Source organism: Hypomesus nipponensis, chromosome 3, assembly GCF_054491055.1.
Source record: "Hypomesus nipponensis isolate SF chromosome 3, ASM5449105v1, whole genome shotgun sequence".
Taxonomy (NCBI): Eukaryota; Metazoa; Chordata; class Actinopteri; order Osmeriformes; family Osmeridae; genus Hypomesus; species Hypomesus nipponensis.
This window is the reverse complement of record NC_140363.1, coordinates 13,668,123-13,682,440: the sequence shown is the minus strand read 5'-3', so window position 1 is coordinate 13,682,440 and position 14,318 is coordinate 13,668,123. Positions and strand designations below refer to the sequence as shown.

General features: G+C 50.2%; 1 protein-coding gene across 1 annotated transcript in view; it reads right to left on the bottom strand.

Annotated features, from left to right (window-relative positions):
* pacrg (PARK2 co-regulated) overlaps window positions 1-14,318 on the bottom strand; it is a 90,631-nt gene that overhangs the window by 66,883 nt on the left and 9,430 nt on the right. The window contains exon 2 of the mRNA XM_084683269.1: window positions 7,211-7,345. Coding sequence (XP_084539395.1) covers window positions 7,211-7,345 — 135 coding nt within the window. The remainder of the gene's footprint in view (window positions 1-7,210; window positions 7,346-14,318) is intronic.

Below are 14,318 nucleotides of genomic sequence, written 5' to 3'. Positions count from 1 at the left end.
ACTATGTGACTTGACCTGTGTTGGACTGTGCATTTGACAAATACATCTCTTTGACTTTTTCATTCGACACCCTTCCCTAGTTACTGGCTCATATGGTACTAAAACACGAGACATACAATATATGGGTTAACAAACCAGGTACCAAGCTGAAACAGGACTACCTCTCAGACCAGTAGGCCTACTGTAGCTAAGGCTAGTCTAATGTGGTTCCTCAGAGATGTTCTCACTGATAAATGATCAAAGTAAAAGGATAATTATCTTGATTTCAGATCCAACACACTGTAGATTAACGCTCAGTGTCTTGAAGAGAAAAACAAAATTCACAAGGCCGTCAGAAAGATTCCACACATTCAATTATCCTAATCGATCAAATCTTGGAAGTCAAACCATAAATGATGAACTAAGAAGAGATAGTATCTTGATCTAACCAATCCTAATCATTGCAGGGGCTTGTCTTTGTCTTATCAATAGGGTACAACCAACATCTTCTCACACAACCTCAACATGGGGGCCCGACACAGGAGGAAAAAAAAAAGTTTATTATTAGTGGCTGCAGCTGTGTGCAGAGAAACACCACATCAAGACCAGGGTCGTGATCACACAGAGCCTGCTGGGGAAGAGACTGACTGAATTAACATTCCTAACTTTCCGGTTCGATTTTGAAAAGAAACTTGGGCCGAATCGAATTCTCAAGGGACACATACAAATACCAAAAGTGAACTGGAAGCTAAGATTGTTCAAGTGAGGAGTTTATCACGCATCTACAGAGGCAGAGTTGAGAGGCGTCCTGTTGAGGCAGATAGCATGGTGGTTGTGTTCTGAAAGTAGCTAGGCGGCATGTACGAAGGAAAAGCTTTCTGCTATTCCCACAATGCCACAGTAAGCAAAGATGTGACATAAAGAAGGGAGCAGAGCATAAAGAACTCACCGGGGAGGAAAGTGAGGGGTGATGGGGGGAGACAGAGAGCCAATGGGTGGGTAGCTTCATTTGAATATGAATGTCTCACATGATCCACAACAAGGGCACTGACAGGGGCACCTCTATCCTCAACATGTGTGTGTGTGTGTGTGTGTGTGTGTGGACGCACGTTCTGTGGAGTGCAGCAGCAGCCACCAGCCGCTGCATAATTCCAAGGCACTTTGTACAGTGCATTAATCACAGGGACCCTTGAGCGCTTCCACAGATCCAAATATGCCGACCTTGAGGTTACAAGAAAGACATTAGGGCCGTCTATCCATTCACAGTATTGGAGGGGGGAGGGGGGGGGAGGAGGAGGAGGAGGTGCAGAGTGGAGGGAGTGGGGGGAAAGCTTTCAAGGTAATGAAATTCTGCCATCATTTAAAGGAAAAGACTCGTGGGGACAGGGCTGGGCCGAAGTTAAAAAAAAAAGTAGTCAAAGTAGATTGAATTGGATTTCTTTTCCTTTTTTTGGTCTTTATTTTAAATTAGGCTTAAGTGCGTGTGTGGGGTAGTTTTTCTTTCTCAATTTTTTTTATAACAAAAGCACGATAACAGCATTAACGTCCAGAATGAATCGAATCATTTCCAAACCAATTAACCTTTGACAGAATGGATGAGTGGACAGGAATGAGAGTGGTGCAGGGGAAGAAGGAGACGAGGGAGGAGGGACAGAGAGAGGGAGGGAGGGAGGGAGGGAGTGGGAGCGCGATAGCGCAGCCTGGAGCAAAAGAGGTCTGGCCAGCGTTTAGTGTACCACTCTCATGGGGGTGACTGGGTTTGGGGGTGGGGTTGAGATAAGAAAATCGGATGGAGAGGGGGCAAGACACAGGGGGTAGAAGTGAAGAGCAAAGAGGACCCTCCTTCCGCAGTCCTCCTATCTCCCACCCCCTCCCCCTCGAGGTCCTCTCCTGTCCATTGTGACTGATAGCTGGGGAGGTCTGCAGTGTTAACCCCGCTCATTCCCCATGCTGGCCGAGAGCTCTCTCACAGCTGCAGACGCTCCATTTAGTTAATTAAAGGCTCCATTTGGAGCCGGGGCCCGCTAGCAATACAAATGCCAATCAATAGATCTCTGGCTCGTTCTGGGAGGGGTGACGTGGCCAGGGCACGCGCACCAGCAAGATTTGTGGCTTTGGTAGATAGGCCCGACTCTCTCTTTCCTTCCCCTGTCTCTCTCATCCAGTTCCCCTTCCTCTGTCCTTCCCCCTTGCTCATCCTCTCTCTCTCTCTCTCTCTCTCTCTCTCTCTCTCTCTCTCTCTCTCTCTCTCTCTCTCTCTCTCTCTCTCTCTCTCTCTCTCTCTCTCTCTCTCTCTCTCTCTCTCTCTCTCTCTCTCTCTCTCTCTCTGTGTGGCAACAGTCCTTCTCTGTTCTCATGTAAGTGGGATGATGTGTGTGTGTGTGTGTCTATCACCATTTGCATGGGGGAGCCAGCTGTGTGGGACATGGGGCTGAGCTCACCAAGGGGCCCCAGGGATGAGCTCATGAGCTCACGGATGGTGTGAGGCGAGGGGAGCCGCAGTAAGCGTGGGGTGATGAGGTGTGGGAGGGAGGAGGGGGGGGGCTGTTGGGAGGGGCGGGGGAGGTGGGTAGTGAAACGCAGCATTCCAAAGACCACTCCACTGTCTGCGTTCAGCTCCATGTCCAAACGTCAATATTTCTTCTGGCCTGCTGTTGGACCAGGAGGTGCTGGATGGAGCCTGCCACAGCCCAGTCGTGTAAACACCCAGAGTGGCCCTCGGAGACAGAGAGGAGCCATTGTCCTGGAGACGGACACCCAGGGGCTTACATCAGAGCCTCAGCCTGTCACCCGGGGCCAGGAGAGGAGCTCTGGTGTGTTGACATAGAGGGAGGGCTAACGCTACAGATCAAAAACCCTCTGTGAGTCCGTCCATCGTCAGATCCACAGCAGCAGTGTTGTGGCAGTCCTCTTTCGCTTAACAGCAGGCCTCCAACACACAGCTCTCATCCATCCAGGCAAGACTGAACACTCCTTACGGAGTTTCCCTCCTCCTCCTTGTTCTTCTCCTCCCAGAGCTATGCCACTTTTGAATCCTCTCATCTCTGTTTTTTCTCAGAGGCCCAGGGACCCGTGTGCACAGCCCTCGTTCCATCTCTCTCTCTCTCTCTCTCTCTCTCTCTCTCTCTCTCTCTCTCTCTCTCTCTCTCTCTCTCTCTCTCTCTCTCTCTCTCTCTCTCTCTCTCTTCCTGGGTTTCATTACGACACACAAGTCTCCCCCCAGTGGATAGAGCTCTCAGCCTGTCAGCCTGTCAGTCAGTCAGCCAGCCATCCAGACAGACACTGTGCACACATGGTTAACCCCATTTGATGCTGTCGATTGACATTACTATTCTCTCGCGGGGGAGAGAGAAAGTCGAGTCAGAGAAGATAAGTCATCCATTCATGGTGGACAATGTAGGAAACGATCAGATGGACAAAAGCACATGACAAAGGCATGCCACTGAGGAGATGCAGCACTTTTCCTCTGAAGACTGTTCAGCTAAAGTCACTCTAAAAGGCTTTCACCGGAAACAAGGAAACCATGGGTGTTCAGGTCACTTAGCTTCCTGAGCGGCTGGATGAGGAGGCGGGGCTGGATGAGGAGGCGGAGCTGGATGAGGAGGCGGAGCTGGATGAGGAGGCGGAGCTGGCTGAGGAGGCGGAGCTGGATGAGGAGGCGGAGGAGCAGAGAACAGAGGCAGCATCTTCATGCCTGGGCTTGTGGACTGCATGTCCATCACTCAGGTTTACAGTACACAGTATGACACAACAGTAAGTCAGATAAGGAGCAATGGTGTTGACACAGAAGCACAAGCCTCTGTCTAATAAATCCACTTCTCCCTTTTCTCTCTGCGCTTATTCATTATTCTATCTTTACTCCCTGCAAATAAATGACAAGTAGCAAAGGGCAGCACGGAATTGACTGTTTAGCAAAACGATGTACCCTGGAAATGCAATATAGCTGTCAGTAGAGAGTCCTCAGTCATGAGGTACGACACATCAAAATGGAAATAGGCAGACGGGGAGAAAAATATGTGGAGAAAAGACTTTGTCTGCAGATGTATAGCTGCCGTGACCTCACCCGCCGATATTCATAACCTCACACTCCATCGGTGTGCACACATGCACACACACACACACACACATGCAAGCATTCACACACAACTGTCAGCCTCAGTCAGTCCCGCACACGTCTCTCCCAACGATCTCTCTTTCCCGGTCACCCCCCAGCCCCCACCCCCAGCCCCCCACTCACACTCCTCTCCCTCCACTCCCCCCCCTCTTCCGCTGGAGCTCCGCGCGTAATTCAATCATCCCAAGGAGATGGATATCCGTCCCCTAGGAGCGCTTACGCTCTCCATTTCCTAAAGCGCTTGATCAGATTAATTGATTGTCCCCCTCCACATCTCCCTCCTCCCTGGACCAGCCGTGGCGGTGGAGGGATGGATGGATGGGGGGGGAAATCAGGTTTGCATTGATATTCTTTATGAAATGCCTCTTGACTCTGCCCCGGACACAACCCATGAAAGGACAAAAGGGAATACTACAGTAAACAACCAGGGGGGGGGGGGGGCAAAGCAGGCAGGAACAGAGCAGAGGAGGAAAGCAGGGGGGGCGGAGTGAAGAAGAGAAGAGAAAGAAAGAACCAGGCTGGGCTAAAGGAGCAGTTGGAGGATAGAGTAGATAAATGATCAGCGAAATGAAATAAAAAGCGTGTTTGGGGGTCTGAGCTCTCTCAGTACTGCAATAGAGGAGACAAGAGTAGAGAAGAGAAGGGGAGGGGATGGGAGGAGAGCCAAGCAGCGTCCATCTTTGCTGGATCCCTGTGGAGCTGTACTCTCTGTGGAGAGGCCTCTCTGTGGAGCGGCCTCTCTGTGGCACAGCACTGCTCCAGCCCTGGAGCTCCTCATCGTGACAGGGCCGCGCACACACGCACGCACACGCACGCACACGCACGCACAGAGAGAGCGGGTCCCTGGCTCTTATCTATGTGCAGCACATGTTTCTCATACGTGTAAAGCTTTTACCTGGGCGAGCTATTACAGCAAAGGCTTTTACCAGTGGAGAGCCAAATTACCACACCCTCGCAACAACCTTCCTTCGTGCAACTCGCCCTTGACATTTAACGCACTTGTACGAACACACACACACTTATAGACACACACACACACACACATAGATAATACAAACAGACTTGCAGGATGAAACAAATGTGTTCTGATGATTCAGAGACTGTGCCATCATTACTTTAGCGGGGACACTTTTGTTTATGTAGCCTACTACCCAGAGCAACCAGGCCTCCATGTTTGCCCATGTAGAGGGAGAGCTGAGGGAGCAAGGTGAACCCAGACACTGCCAGACAGGAGACATATGGAAGCCCAGAGCCAGGAACTACTGCTCCCTACTGCATGGAGAGGAGGATGACCAGAGGAGAAGACAGAGGGAGGGAGGTCTGATGCAGTGACACAAAGTCGACAAAAGGTCACAGTATAGCTACTTGAGTGTAGGATTTCTGTCTGACAGAAGTCAGCTTAGCTGACATGTTTGACTTGGTCTATATCCTGGTCAATCTAACAGGGAAGCCAGCCTCCAGACAGAGGCTTCACACAGAGAAGATTGCGGGGATGTGGGCAATATTGTGATGCAGGGACACAAACACACACACACTCCTCCAAATGTAAGCTCACAGTCCAAACTTGATTTTTCTTTCCCGCACTCCCTCTCTCCTTTCCTCCCCCCGTTTCCGAGGCCGACGGAGAAGCAGATTGATCTTGAGGTTCAGATCATACAGACCACCGCTGCAGCACAGCCATGCCACCACCTCCTCTTACCCTCCACCTCACCCCTCCACCCCTCACCCCTCCATCACACCCCCACCTCACCCCTCCACCTCACCCCTCCATCACACAACCTCACCTCACCCCTCCATCACACCCCCTCATCACACCCCTCCATCACACCCCTTCACCTCACCTTACCCCTCCATCCCTCTATCACATTTCACCTTCACACCCCTCTACCTCACCCCTCTATCACACCCCTTTCATCCCTCTATCACACTCCACCATCACACATCTCCATCTCACCCTTCCTCTCCATCTCTGTCACTCCCACACCTCACGCCACACCTCCATCTCTCTGTCGTTCCCCTCCACCTCACACCTCCCCCTCACCACAGCCTTCCACCCTGCATCCATCCCACCTCAACCCTTCACACCACTCATTTCCCGTCACCTGACGGTGAAATCCCCCACCCCGCCACACTGCTACTCCTCTCTGTGTGAAGAGCACTAGGAGAGAGGAACTCATCCGCATGATAGAGACAAATAGCTCTTCCAGCCAAAAGGACTCACAATGCAGCTAGTTCATAACACAAACAACATGCTTGACTACCTGGAGTGCACACATGAACACACACCTCATTCAGGGATGCTTCCACTCAAACACACAAGAGAACGGCTGTGAAACATACTGAAACAGGGAATGTTCAGAATCTACCCAACATGTTGTCATGGGTAGAAAATCAATGAGCATAACAGTAGCATTAAGTATGACAGCTACAATTTCATACACCAATTCCCATTTGCTGATAGCTTTTTCATAAGAGCACAAAGGAAAAGGCAATGTTTAGTGTGAAAGAGCTGTTTTCATTTGAACATTTACATCAATAATTCATACGGGATGCTTTCACAGAGCTTTCACCTGGAGACATTCAGCCAAGAGTGACAGAGGGAGGGTGGGAGCTGGGGAGGAACAGGAACATTTATTTCGATTCATTTAGCCTTGCTAATGTGGTAAATGTGATTAGCTGCATAGTGGTGTTGGACAAAGCAGTGATGTTAAAGAGCAGAGTTTGGCAGTGTAGAAGGGAGCTTGAATAAAGCCAGGTGGCAATTAGAACAAACTTGACTTTAGTGGCTGACAGTATCTCACTCCACAGACTCACACAACTGTAAACATTCACACCCACACAGACACTTTACCAGATGTCATTTTACATCTACTCACAGACAAAATCTGCCCCCACGTCAAATGAGGTAATGGCCTGAGGGGTTATGAAACTGTACTGCCTCCTACAGGCTGTTCAGGTCATTTCAGTTGGTCAGCCGGCTGATGTAATGGGAGGCCTGCTGTGACAGCGTTAAGCAGCACCATAGATGCCTGGGGACCTCAGCCATGTAAGCCCCTCTCCAGGAGAGCTATGGGGTGGATCTGACTTTGTTCTGGACCGGACAGGACAGGACAGTACCTTCCAGGCGATGCGGTTGCCCTTGGTGTCGTGCTCCAAAGCGATGGGGAAGTCTCCGCGCTCGTAGAACTTCCGGAAGGCCGTTGGTTTGGCTGGGCGCTCCCGGAACGCCCCTGCTGCAGGGGGTCCCACCACCTGGAGAGAATGGAGGGGGGGAGGGGGTAGAGGAAGAGGGGGGTGAAGGAGGATGAAGCGGAGGGGGGTGTACAAACAAAAAGAGAAAGATTACATTTACATTTGTGCATTTACCAGACGCTTTTATCCAAAGCGACTTCCAAGAGAGAGCTTTACAAAAGAGCATAGGTCACTGATCATGACAACGAGGTAGTCCCAAACACTGCAAGCAGCCAAAACATGAAGCATACATAGTGAAAAACTAAACAAGTGCCAAAGGGAAGACCCATAAGAGCATGCAGTTATACAAGTTACAGATTAAAAACAACATAAACCCCAAAAAGTGCAAGACTGTACCTGTAGAAGAACAATCAACAGTAAAATATTTCACAGCGAGTACAAGAGTTCAAGAGTTAACTTTGTTATAACTAACCTACAAGAGCAACAAGTCTCTCAATAAGAGTCATTGTGATCCTGGAGGAAACTAACATTAGGTCCAATGAAGCAAGCATTCCTAAGTGCCGTTGTAAGGTGGGGAGACAGTCAGTGTCCCTGATGGAGGTGGGGAGCTGGTTCCACCATTGGGGGGCCAGGCAGGAGAAGAGCTTGTGTTATATGCCTTATATGTGGGCGCTGTAGAGCAGTGGGACCACCAGGCGGTTGTCTGAAGAAGACTGTAGGTGACGGATGGGAGTGTGAAGATGAACCTTTGGCCATTTCTGACTGTGTAGGTCAGATATCTAGATAAGCGCTGATGCGATTCCTTCTAATACATAATGCAGTGTGTGTGTGTGTGTGTGTGTGTGAGCGTGCCCGCGTGCGCATGCGTGTGTGCTGCTGCTGCTCCTCCGAGGGTTGGCTAAAGACAGGCTGTCTACCAAGTGGCTAGCCTCCAGGGCAGCCAGAGGCAATGTTCCTGCTGCTTCTGTACCACTGAGGCTGGGGAGAGATGCACACAGCAGACCCCTCTCACTGCTCCTAGAGCCACGGCTCGAACACAGTCTACAGGGTCGACTCCATAGACATGTGAGGAGTTGTGTGTGTGAGGGAGAGGGGGGGGGGGATTAAATGACATCAGGGACGGTAGCAGGAGCATACCAGTTTCACAGGCCGGGGATCTGAACAGTTTTGGGGGAACAGGGGTCGTTTTTCATCCGGGCTCAAAAGTGAATCTCGAGGCGGATGGGCGGCCTTGCCAATCAGCTCCTGTCCCCGCAAGTTCCTTGCCATCTGTGCCACCCTGGCACACGACTGGCAGACATGTTGTTGTCATTAATCCTCCCCCTTGCAGCCTGCTGAGAAACTCTGTCTCAGTCAGAAGCCTGAATGATACTGTCACGCTGAAGATTCCTACACTACTGTAAACGGGCTTCTTGTGGTGAGTTGGTTGTGTCCATGATGTAAGAGCCAGGGTTTGACATGAGCGGGGGCTAGGGCTTCCAAGACCTTCCACACGTCTAAGGGAACCCCTAAAAGATTCTCTTTCTGTTTTTCATATGTTACACGTCAGTAACGATGGACTTCATTTTCACTTGAGTAAATATCAGGTAGGTTGGGTCATCTTAAATGATCGTTAACTCTTCACATTCCAACCATAAGATTACAGAACATTAAAAAATGTAAAATATATATGATGGAAAAATTGTCTTCAGATTTTTTTATGATCAAATGTTATTTTGAACCATATGTATAGTACCAGTCAAACGTTTGGACACATTTTCCTACATCTAACATTACACCACTGTTGACCGGAAAACCTTTTCTAGCAAGCAGGAGACTAGTCCTACACCATCTAACAGGCTTTAGGGATGGGTATGGCTCAGGGTAGCGCATCGGACAGCAGATCCAAAGGTCACAGGTTCAAATCCCTCTTTGTGTGTCACTCTGTATAAAAGCATAACAGACAGAACCCGTCTTATCCTGAGCTCCAGGAGAATGTGCTGTACAGTAAGGCATGTGTATCCTGACTGTAGGTCTTTAGAAGGATGTAGAGTGTAAAGCATCCACCTCACAGCAGTCATAGAAACTAAGCCATTGTGCTGTCACAGCCTTAAAGCAGAATGAATGCACCGTGGGCCTGCAGAGCTGAATGCTGTGGGAAAGAATGTGAGGCTGATTGTTTGTTTACCAAGCAGGGGGTTGCCTACTGAATAATACTACGCTGAATTAATAAGCGCAGGTTTGCATACGTGCTAGAGAGGCTAAACAAACTAAACATCTATGACTAACAAGGCATGTAAATTTTTTTTTAAAAAGACAAAGGAAAATTAATATCCTTTCCTCTGCACAGCTGCAATTTTATAGTTTAACTGTAAAATAAATAAATATAACATTACATGATCCAAAACAAATTGTGAAATCCAATGTTGGCTGTGGGCTAAAGTCCTGCATTGTTTCACTCATTTTCATTCATCATAAAATGACAAACAGTAAGCCTCAACCCATTTGACAGCATGAATCATTCAAAGACTGTTTCACTTTGTAAATGAGCATTCAGGGATCAAAGACACTGTTCTCCACAGACCGATTGGAGCTTGTGGAGTTACTGCCACACTGAGCATTATGGAAACTGCATTTCCTCCTCTTCCCTTCACTTTCTCATTCGCACTTTGTCTTGCACCCCGCCCCCTTCCCCAATTCTCTCTCTCTCTCTTTTGCTCTCTCTCCTTAAGCCTTATATGTGTGGCTGCTCCAGCTGCCTGCCTGGAGGACAAAGCCACCCCATCCAGGTAGCAGCAGATGTAGCTCAGCTCCACACAGCACACCGCAGAGCCAGCTAAAAATAGCCCGGGAGAAAATGAACTCCAGACTGCATTGAATGTCCAGCCGGCTTTTATGGTCAGAAGTGATGACACTGCAGTCCATCCGACCCCTGCAACACCTTTGTGACACTCTCAGTCTCCACCCCTCTTTGCTTCCTCCCCTGTCTTCAGCACCCAGGCCTCTCCCCCCATCCACCCCCCAGCCCCGGGCTCCACCCTCCCCACACAAACATCCAGCCTACCACCACATCATAACAATCTAGAGTTGTGCAATAGATCCAACCCCTGTCTTCTTCAAAGAAACAAAGGAAATACAGACCCTAGACACAGTATCACTCCACACAAGCCTAATGTAGCTTAAAGTAGGCCCTACATCAGCTACCTGCATACCACACACACACACACACACCGAATCGGCTGCCCTCAGCATAGGTCATAAAGTGACCTATGCTGTGGCGGGATATGAAAGCCAAGGGGCAGCTGGCTAACACAATGAAAGCACAAGTGTCAGGTTGTGTGCTGCTGGTGCACACATCAGGCAGTAATAACAAGCCACTGGTGGTCAGATGTGCTCTGGGCTGTCATCTCTCTCCACAGCCTTCCACCCTCGAATCAATCTGTCTCTACCTAACGCGGGTGTCCCCTCCTCCCTTCCTCCCCCCCCCCCCACACACTCACTCACACACTCTGTGCTCCCCTCGGAGGCGCACGGCTGGGCTCCTGTGGAGGTGATTGGGCCCCGGCTGTGACCGGCAGCTCCTGTCGTTTAAGGATGTCATCCTGAGGAGCACAGATGCCTCCCTCCGACGTTATTAGTATGGCCCATCCATGGAGCTGCTACTGCTGACACAGGGATGGGGGGGGGAGGGGCAGGATGGGGGTGGAGGAGAGGGGAGAGAAGGGGGGCCCGACAGATGTGATGGAGAGATATTGAGGGACAGAGAGAGAGAGAGAGAGAGAGAGAGAGAGAGAGAGAGAGAGAGATAGAGAGAGAGTGAGAGAGAGAGAGAGAGAGAGAGAGAGAGAGAGAGAGAGAGGAGGGTGGAGGGGAGGGGGGGCCAAGAGACAGGAGCGGCGGCTCATCAATTCTGAGGCCGAGTTCAGCGTGGTGATGGCGGCGCAGCGTGTAGGTGATCCATCAACCTGCCCCGGCCTCCACATCTCTCCCTCCTCCTTTTCCTTAACTTCCTCTCTCTCTCTCTCTCTCTCTCTCTCTCTCTCTCTCTCTCTCTCTCTCTCTCTCTCTCTCTCTCTCTCTCTTCCCTCTCTCTCTCTCTCTCTCTCTCTCTCTCCCTTTCTCCACCTCTCTATCTCCTCACTCTCTCTCTCTGCCTTTCTCCCTCACTCCTCCATGGCCTCTCTCCCTCATTCCCTCTCTCTCTACCCAGCTCTCTATATAATCTCTACCTCCCTCTCTCCACCTTTTTGTCTCTCCCTCACCCTCCTCTCCACTGAGCCGACACCCTAAAATGCCTCTAAAAGCCTCTGATGGATGTTTGTTGAGGGGCCGTCAATTCCGTGTCAGCTCAGCTACAGCCTGTACGCTCCTTTTAAATCTCCATACTGGGACCTGTCCCTCCCTTCTTCTCTCTCTCTCTCTCTCCTTCTCCCGCTCTCCCTCTCTTTCTCTCTCCATCCTATTCCTCTCTCTTTCTCTATTGCTATTCCCCAGCTCCATTCCTTTCCTCTTTTGGGGTAAAATTGCATTTCCTTGTATTTGCAGGGGGAATGAGGGTGCCAGTGCACACGGGTGCATTGCATCACCTGTTTACTGAGCCGACGATGGGAGTGGAGAGAAGCCATCCCTATCTCTGCCTGCTTCTCCCTCTCTCTCTCTCTCTCTCTCTCTCTCTCTCTCTCTCTCTCTCTCTCTCTCTCTCTCTCTCTCTCTCTCTCTCTCTCTAGATATATTTCTCTGCTTTCTCGGTTGAGGGGTTATTGAAATCTGGCGTGATGCAAGCGGCCTTCCCTTCCCCAGCGTGGGTGAGGAGGGTGAGGCGGGTGGGGAGAGCGGGTGAGTCATAGAGGATGGAGCACACAGACACAGACTCCCCTGATAAGGTCAGGCTGCACATCGCTGCTGCAGGCAACCAAACGCTCTCTCTTTATTTCCAGGGCGTCCATCGCTGAACCGCCCGCACTCACACATACCAGGGACGGGGCCCATTTTCTCCGTTTCAAACAGAACGAGGGATGAAAGAGAGGATTTTTTCCTCTCCTACTCGACGACTGGGATGGGTTTTTCCTGCTTATTCCATCTCTGTGACATGCGATGACTCCACAGCCACCGTGACAGAGCCCTGCTCCCCTGACACGTCAACAGACCTGCATCGCTGATGCCGGAACACTGCGCATTCTTTTTATGACCAAACAGAGAGAGGGCCAATCAGTCAGTAAATCAGTTCCATTGTGTGAACAGAATGAGTGTGTCTGTGAGAGACAAGGTCAGGAGACACCCAATGACGAGGAGGGCACGAGAGCCGACGGAATGATTGTGGGCTAAAGTATTGCTACTGTGGAGTCAGACACGCTGTTTTCACAGCTTCCCAGACTGCACGCTTTCTCTGCAAGAGTGTCATTGTGTGACTGTCATTGCCTTACATCAGCGAGGCAGACACGTTTGAGGGAGGGGTTGTTTGTAATGAAAAATGACAACTTTCGGGCAAAAACAAGCCCTTGCTTGCACACAGCACCAACAGTCAACACTCACCACAAAGATGAGAGGGGATGAAACAGCGAACAAGAGAAAGACATTTGCGAATAGTAAAAAAAAAAAAGAAAAGGAAACATTGAAAAGTGCATTTCAGCACCCTTAAAGAGAATGGCACTTTCTGCTTCTTTCTCTGTCGTTCTTTGTCACTTATTCATTTACCTGAGATACAGTGCAGCCTGGCACAGCCCAACACAGTACAAAGTAGTTCAGATGGCAAGTTCCATCTCCTCTGAGTGTGTGTGTGTGTGCGTGTCCCAGTTAGCTTATCTTCCTGAGTAGACTGGCAGACATGGCCCTCAACTTACTCAAGCCAATGTGGTGATTTATATCACAGAACTGCAGTTGTGGTCACTCGCCATGAATCACACAGCATGGCAAAAGGAGAGCAATGAGGACACACTTTTTGATCCGACAGACCAGCCTGTCGATAGACTCTCGCAGCACACACACACACATACACACATACAGTAAGCTACACAGGTAGATTAACCTAAACACAAGATCAAGCGATCCAAAAGCTTCTCTCTCTCTCTCTCTCTCTCTCTCTCTCTCTCTCTCTCTCTCTCTCTCTCTCTCTCTCTCTCTCTCTCTCTCTCTCTCTCTCTCTCTCTCTCTCTCTCTCTCTCTCACTCTCTCTCTCTCTCTCTCTCTCTCTCTCTCTCTCTCTCTCTCTCTCTCTCACTCTCTCTCCCTTTCAAAGTGAGGTGTTAGACTGCTGGGCGCCCACCTACGCAGTGCACTCACTCATCAACCCCGCCCACCCACAATCTGACTGACGATTTATTTTTACGACCCTAATCAGTGACGACACCTGAAGGCATTAAAACAGCGAGCTGGCCATCAAATTAATGACACACACCAGGCAAATAACACCCGTCACTAGCGCTGCAACCGCTGTCGCTGAGGACGCGTTAACAACCTGCCGACTGAATTCACTGTGCAACTTCTCTCTTCTAAATGAACTTTTCATGAAGTTCCCAAGATGAGTCTGCACCTGGTGACACTCGTTTACTCCGTGGCTGGGGACCGCTGAAAAAGAACTGCTCAGAATAGATTTAATAACAACACATGAAGCACCGTGTTAATACCAAAGTCTTTGTTCTCCCTCGCTGATTGTTCCCATGGATGGTGACAACCCTGCGAGGTGATAATGTGATAAGCCAATTAGAGACACTGCAGCAGGGCCGGCCACACTGCGTGTGCAGTCATGAAGGCCTCACGCGACAGAGGGCCAGGCGGACGGACAAGAGGACACTGTCAGACAGGCAGGACAGACTCTGTCAGTGGGTCCTGTGGAGGAGGTGACATGGCAGGCTGACAGAAGGGGGGGGGGGGGGAGCTGACTGGCCGCAAAGGGAGGAGGGCCGACGCTCCGAGGGCAGACGGGCGGGGGAATCGATCGGACAGCCACAGGAACCCGACCCACCGTGGGAGATGAAAGAGGGACAAATCTATCGTCAAACACCCCTCTGCTATCCGTTCTATCTTTCCATCATGCTTTGCCTCCTGTGGTGTTACG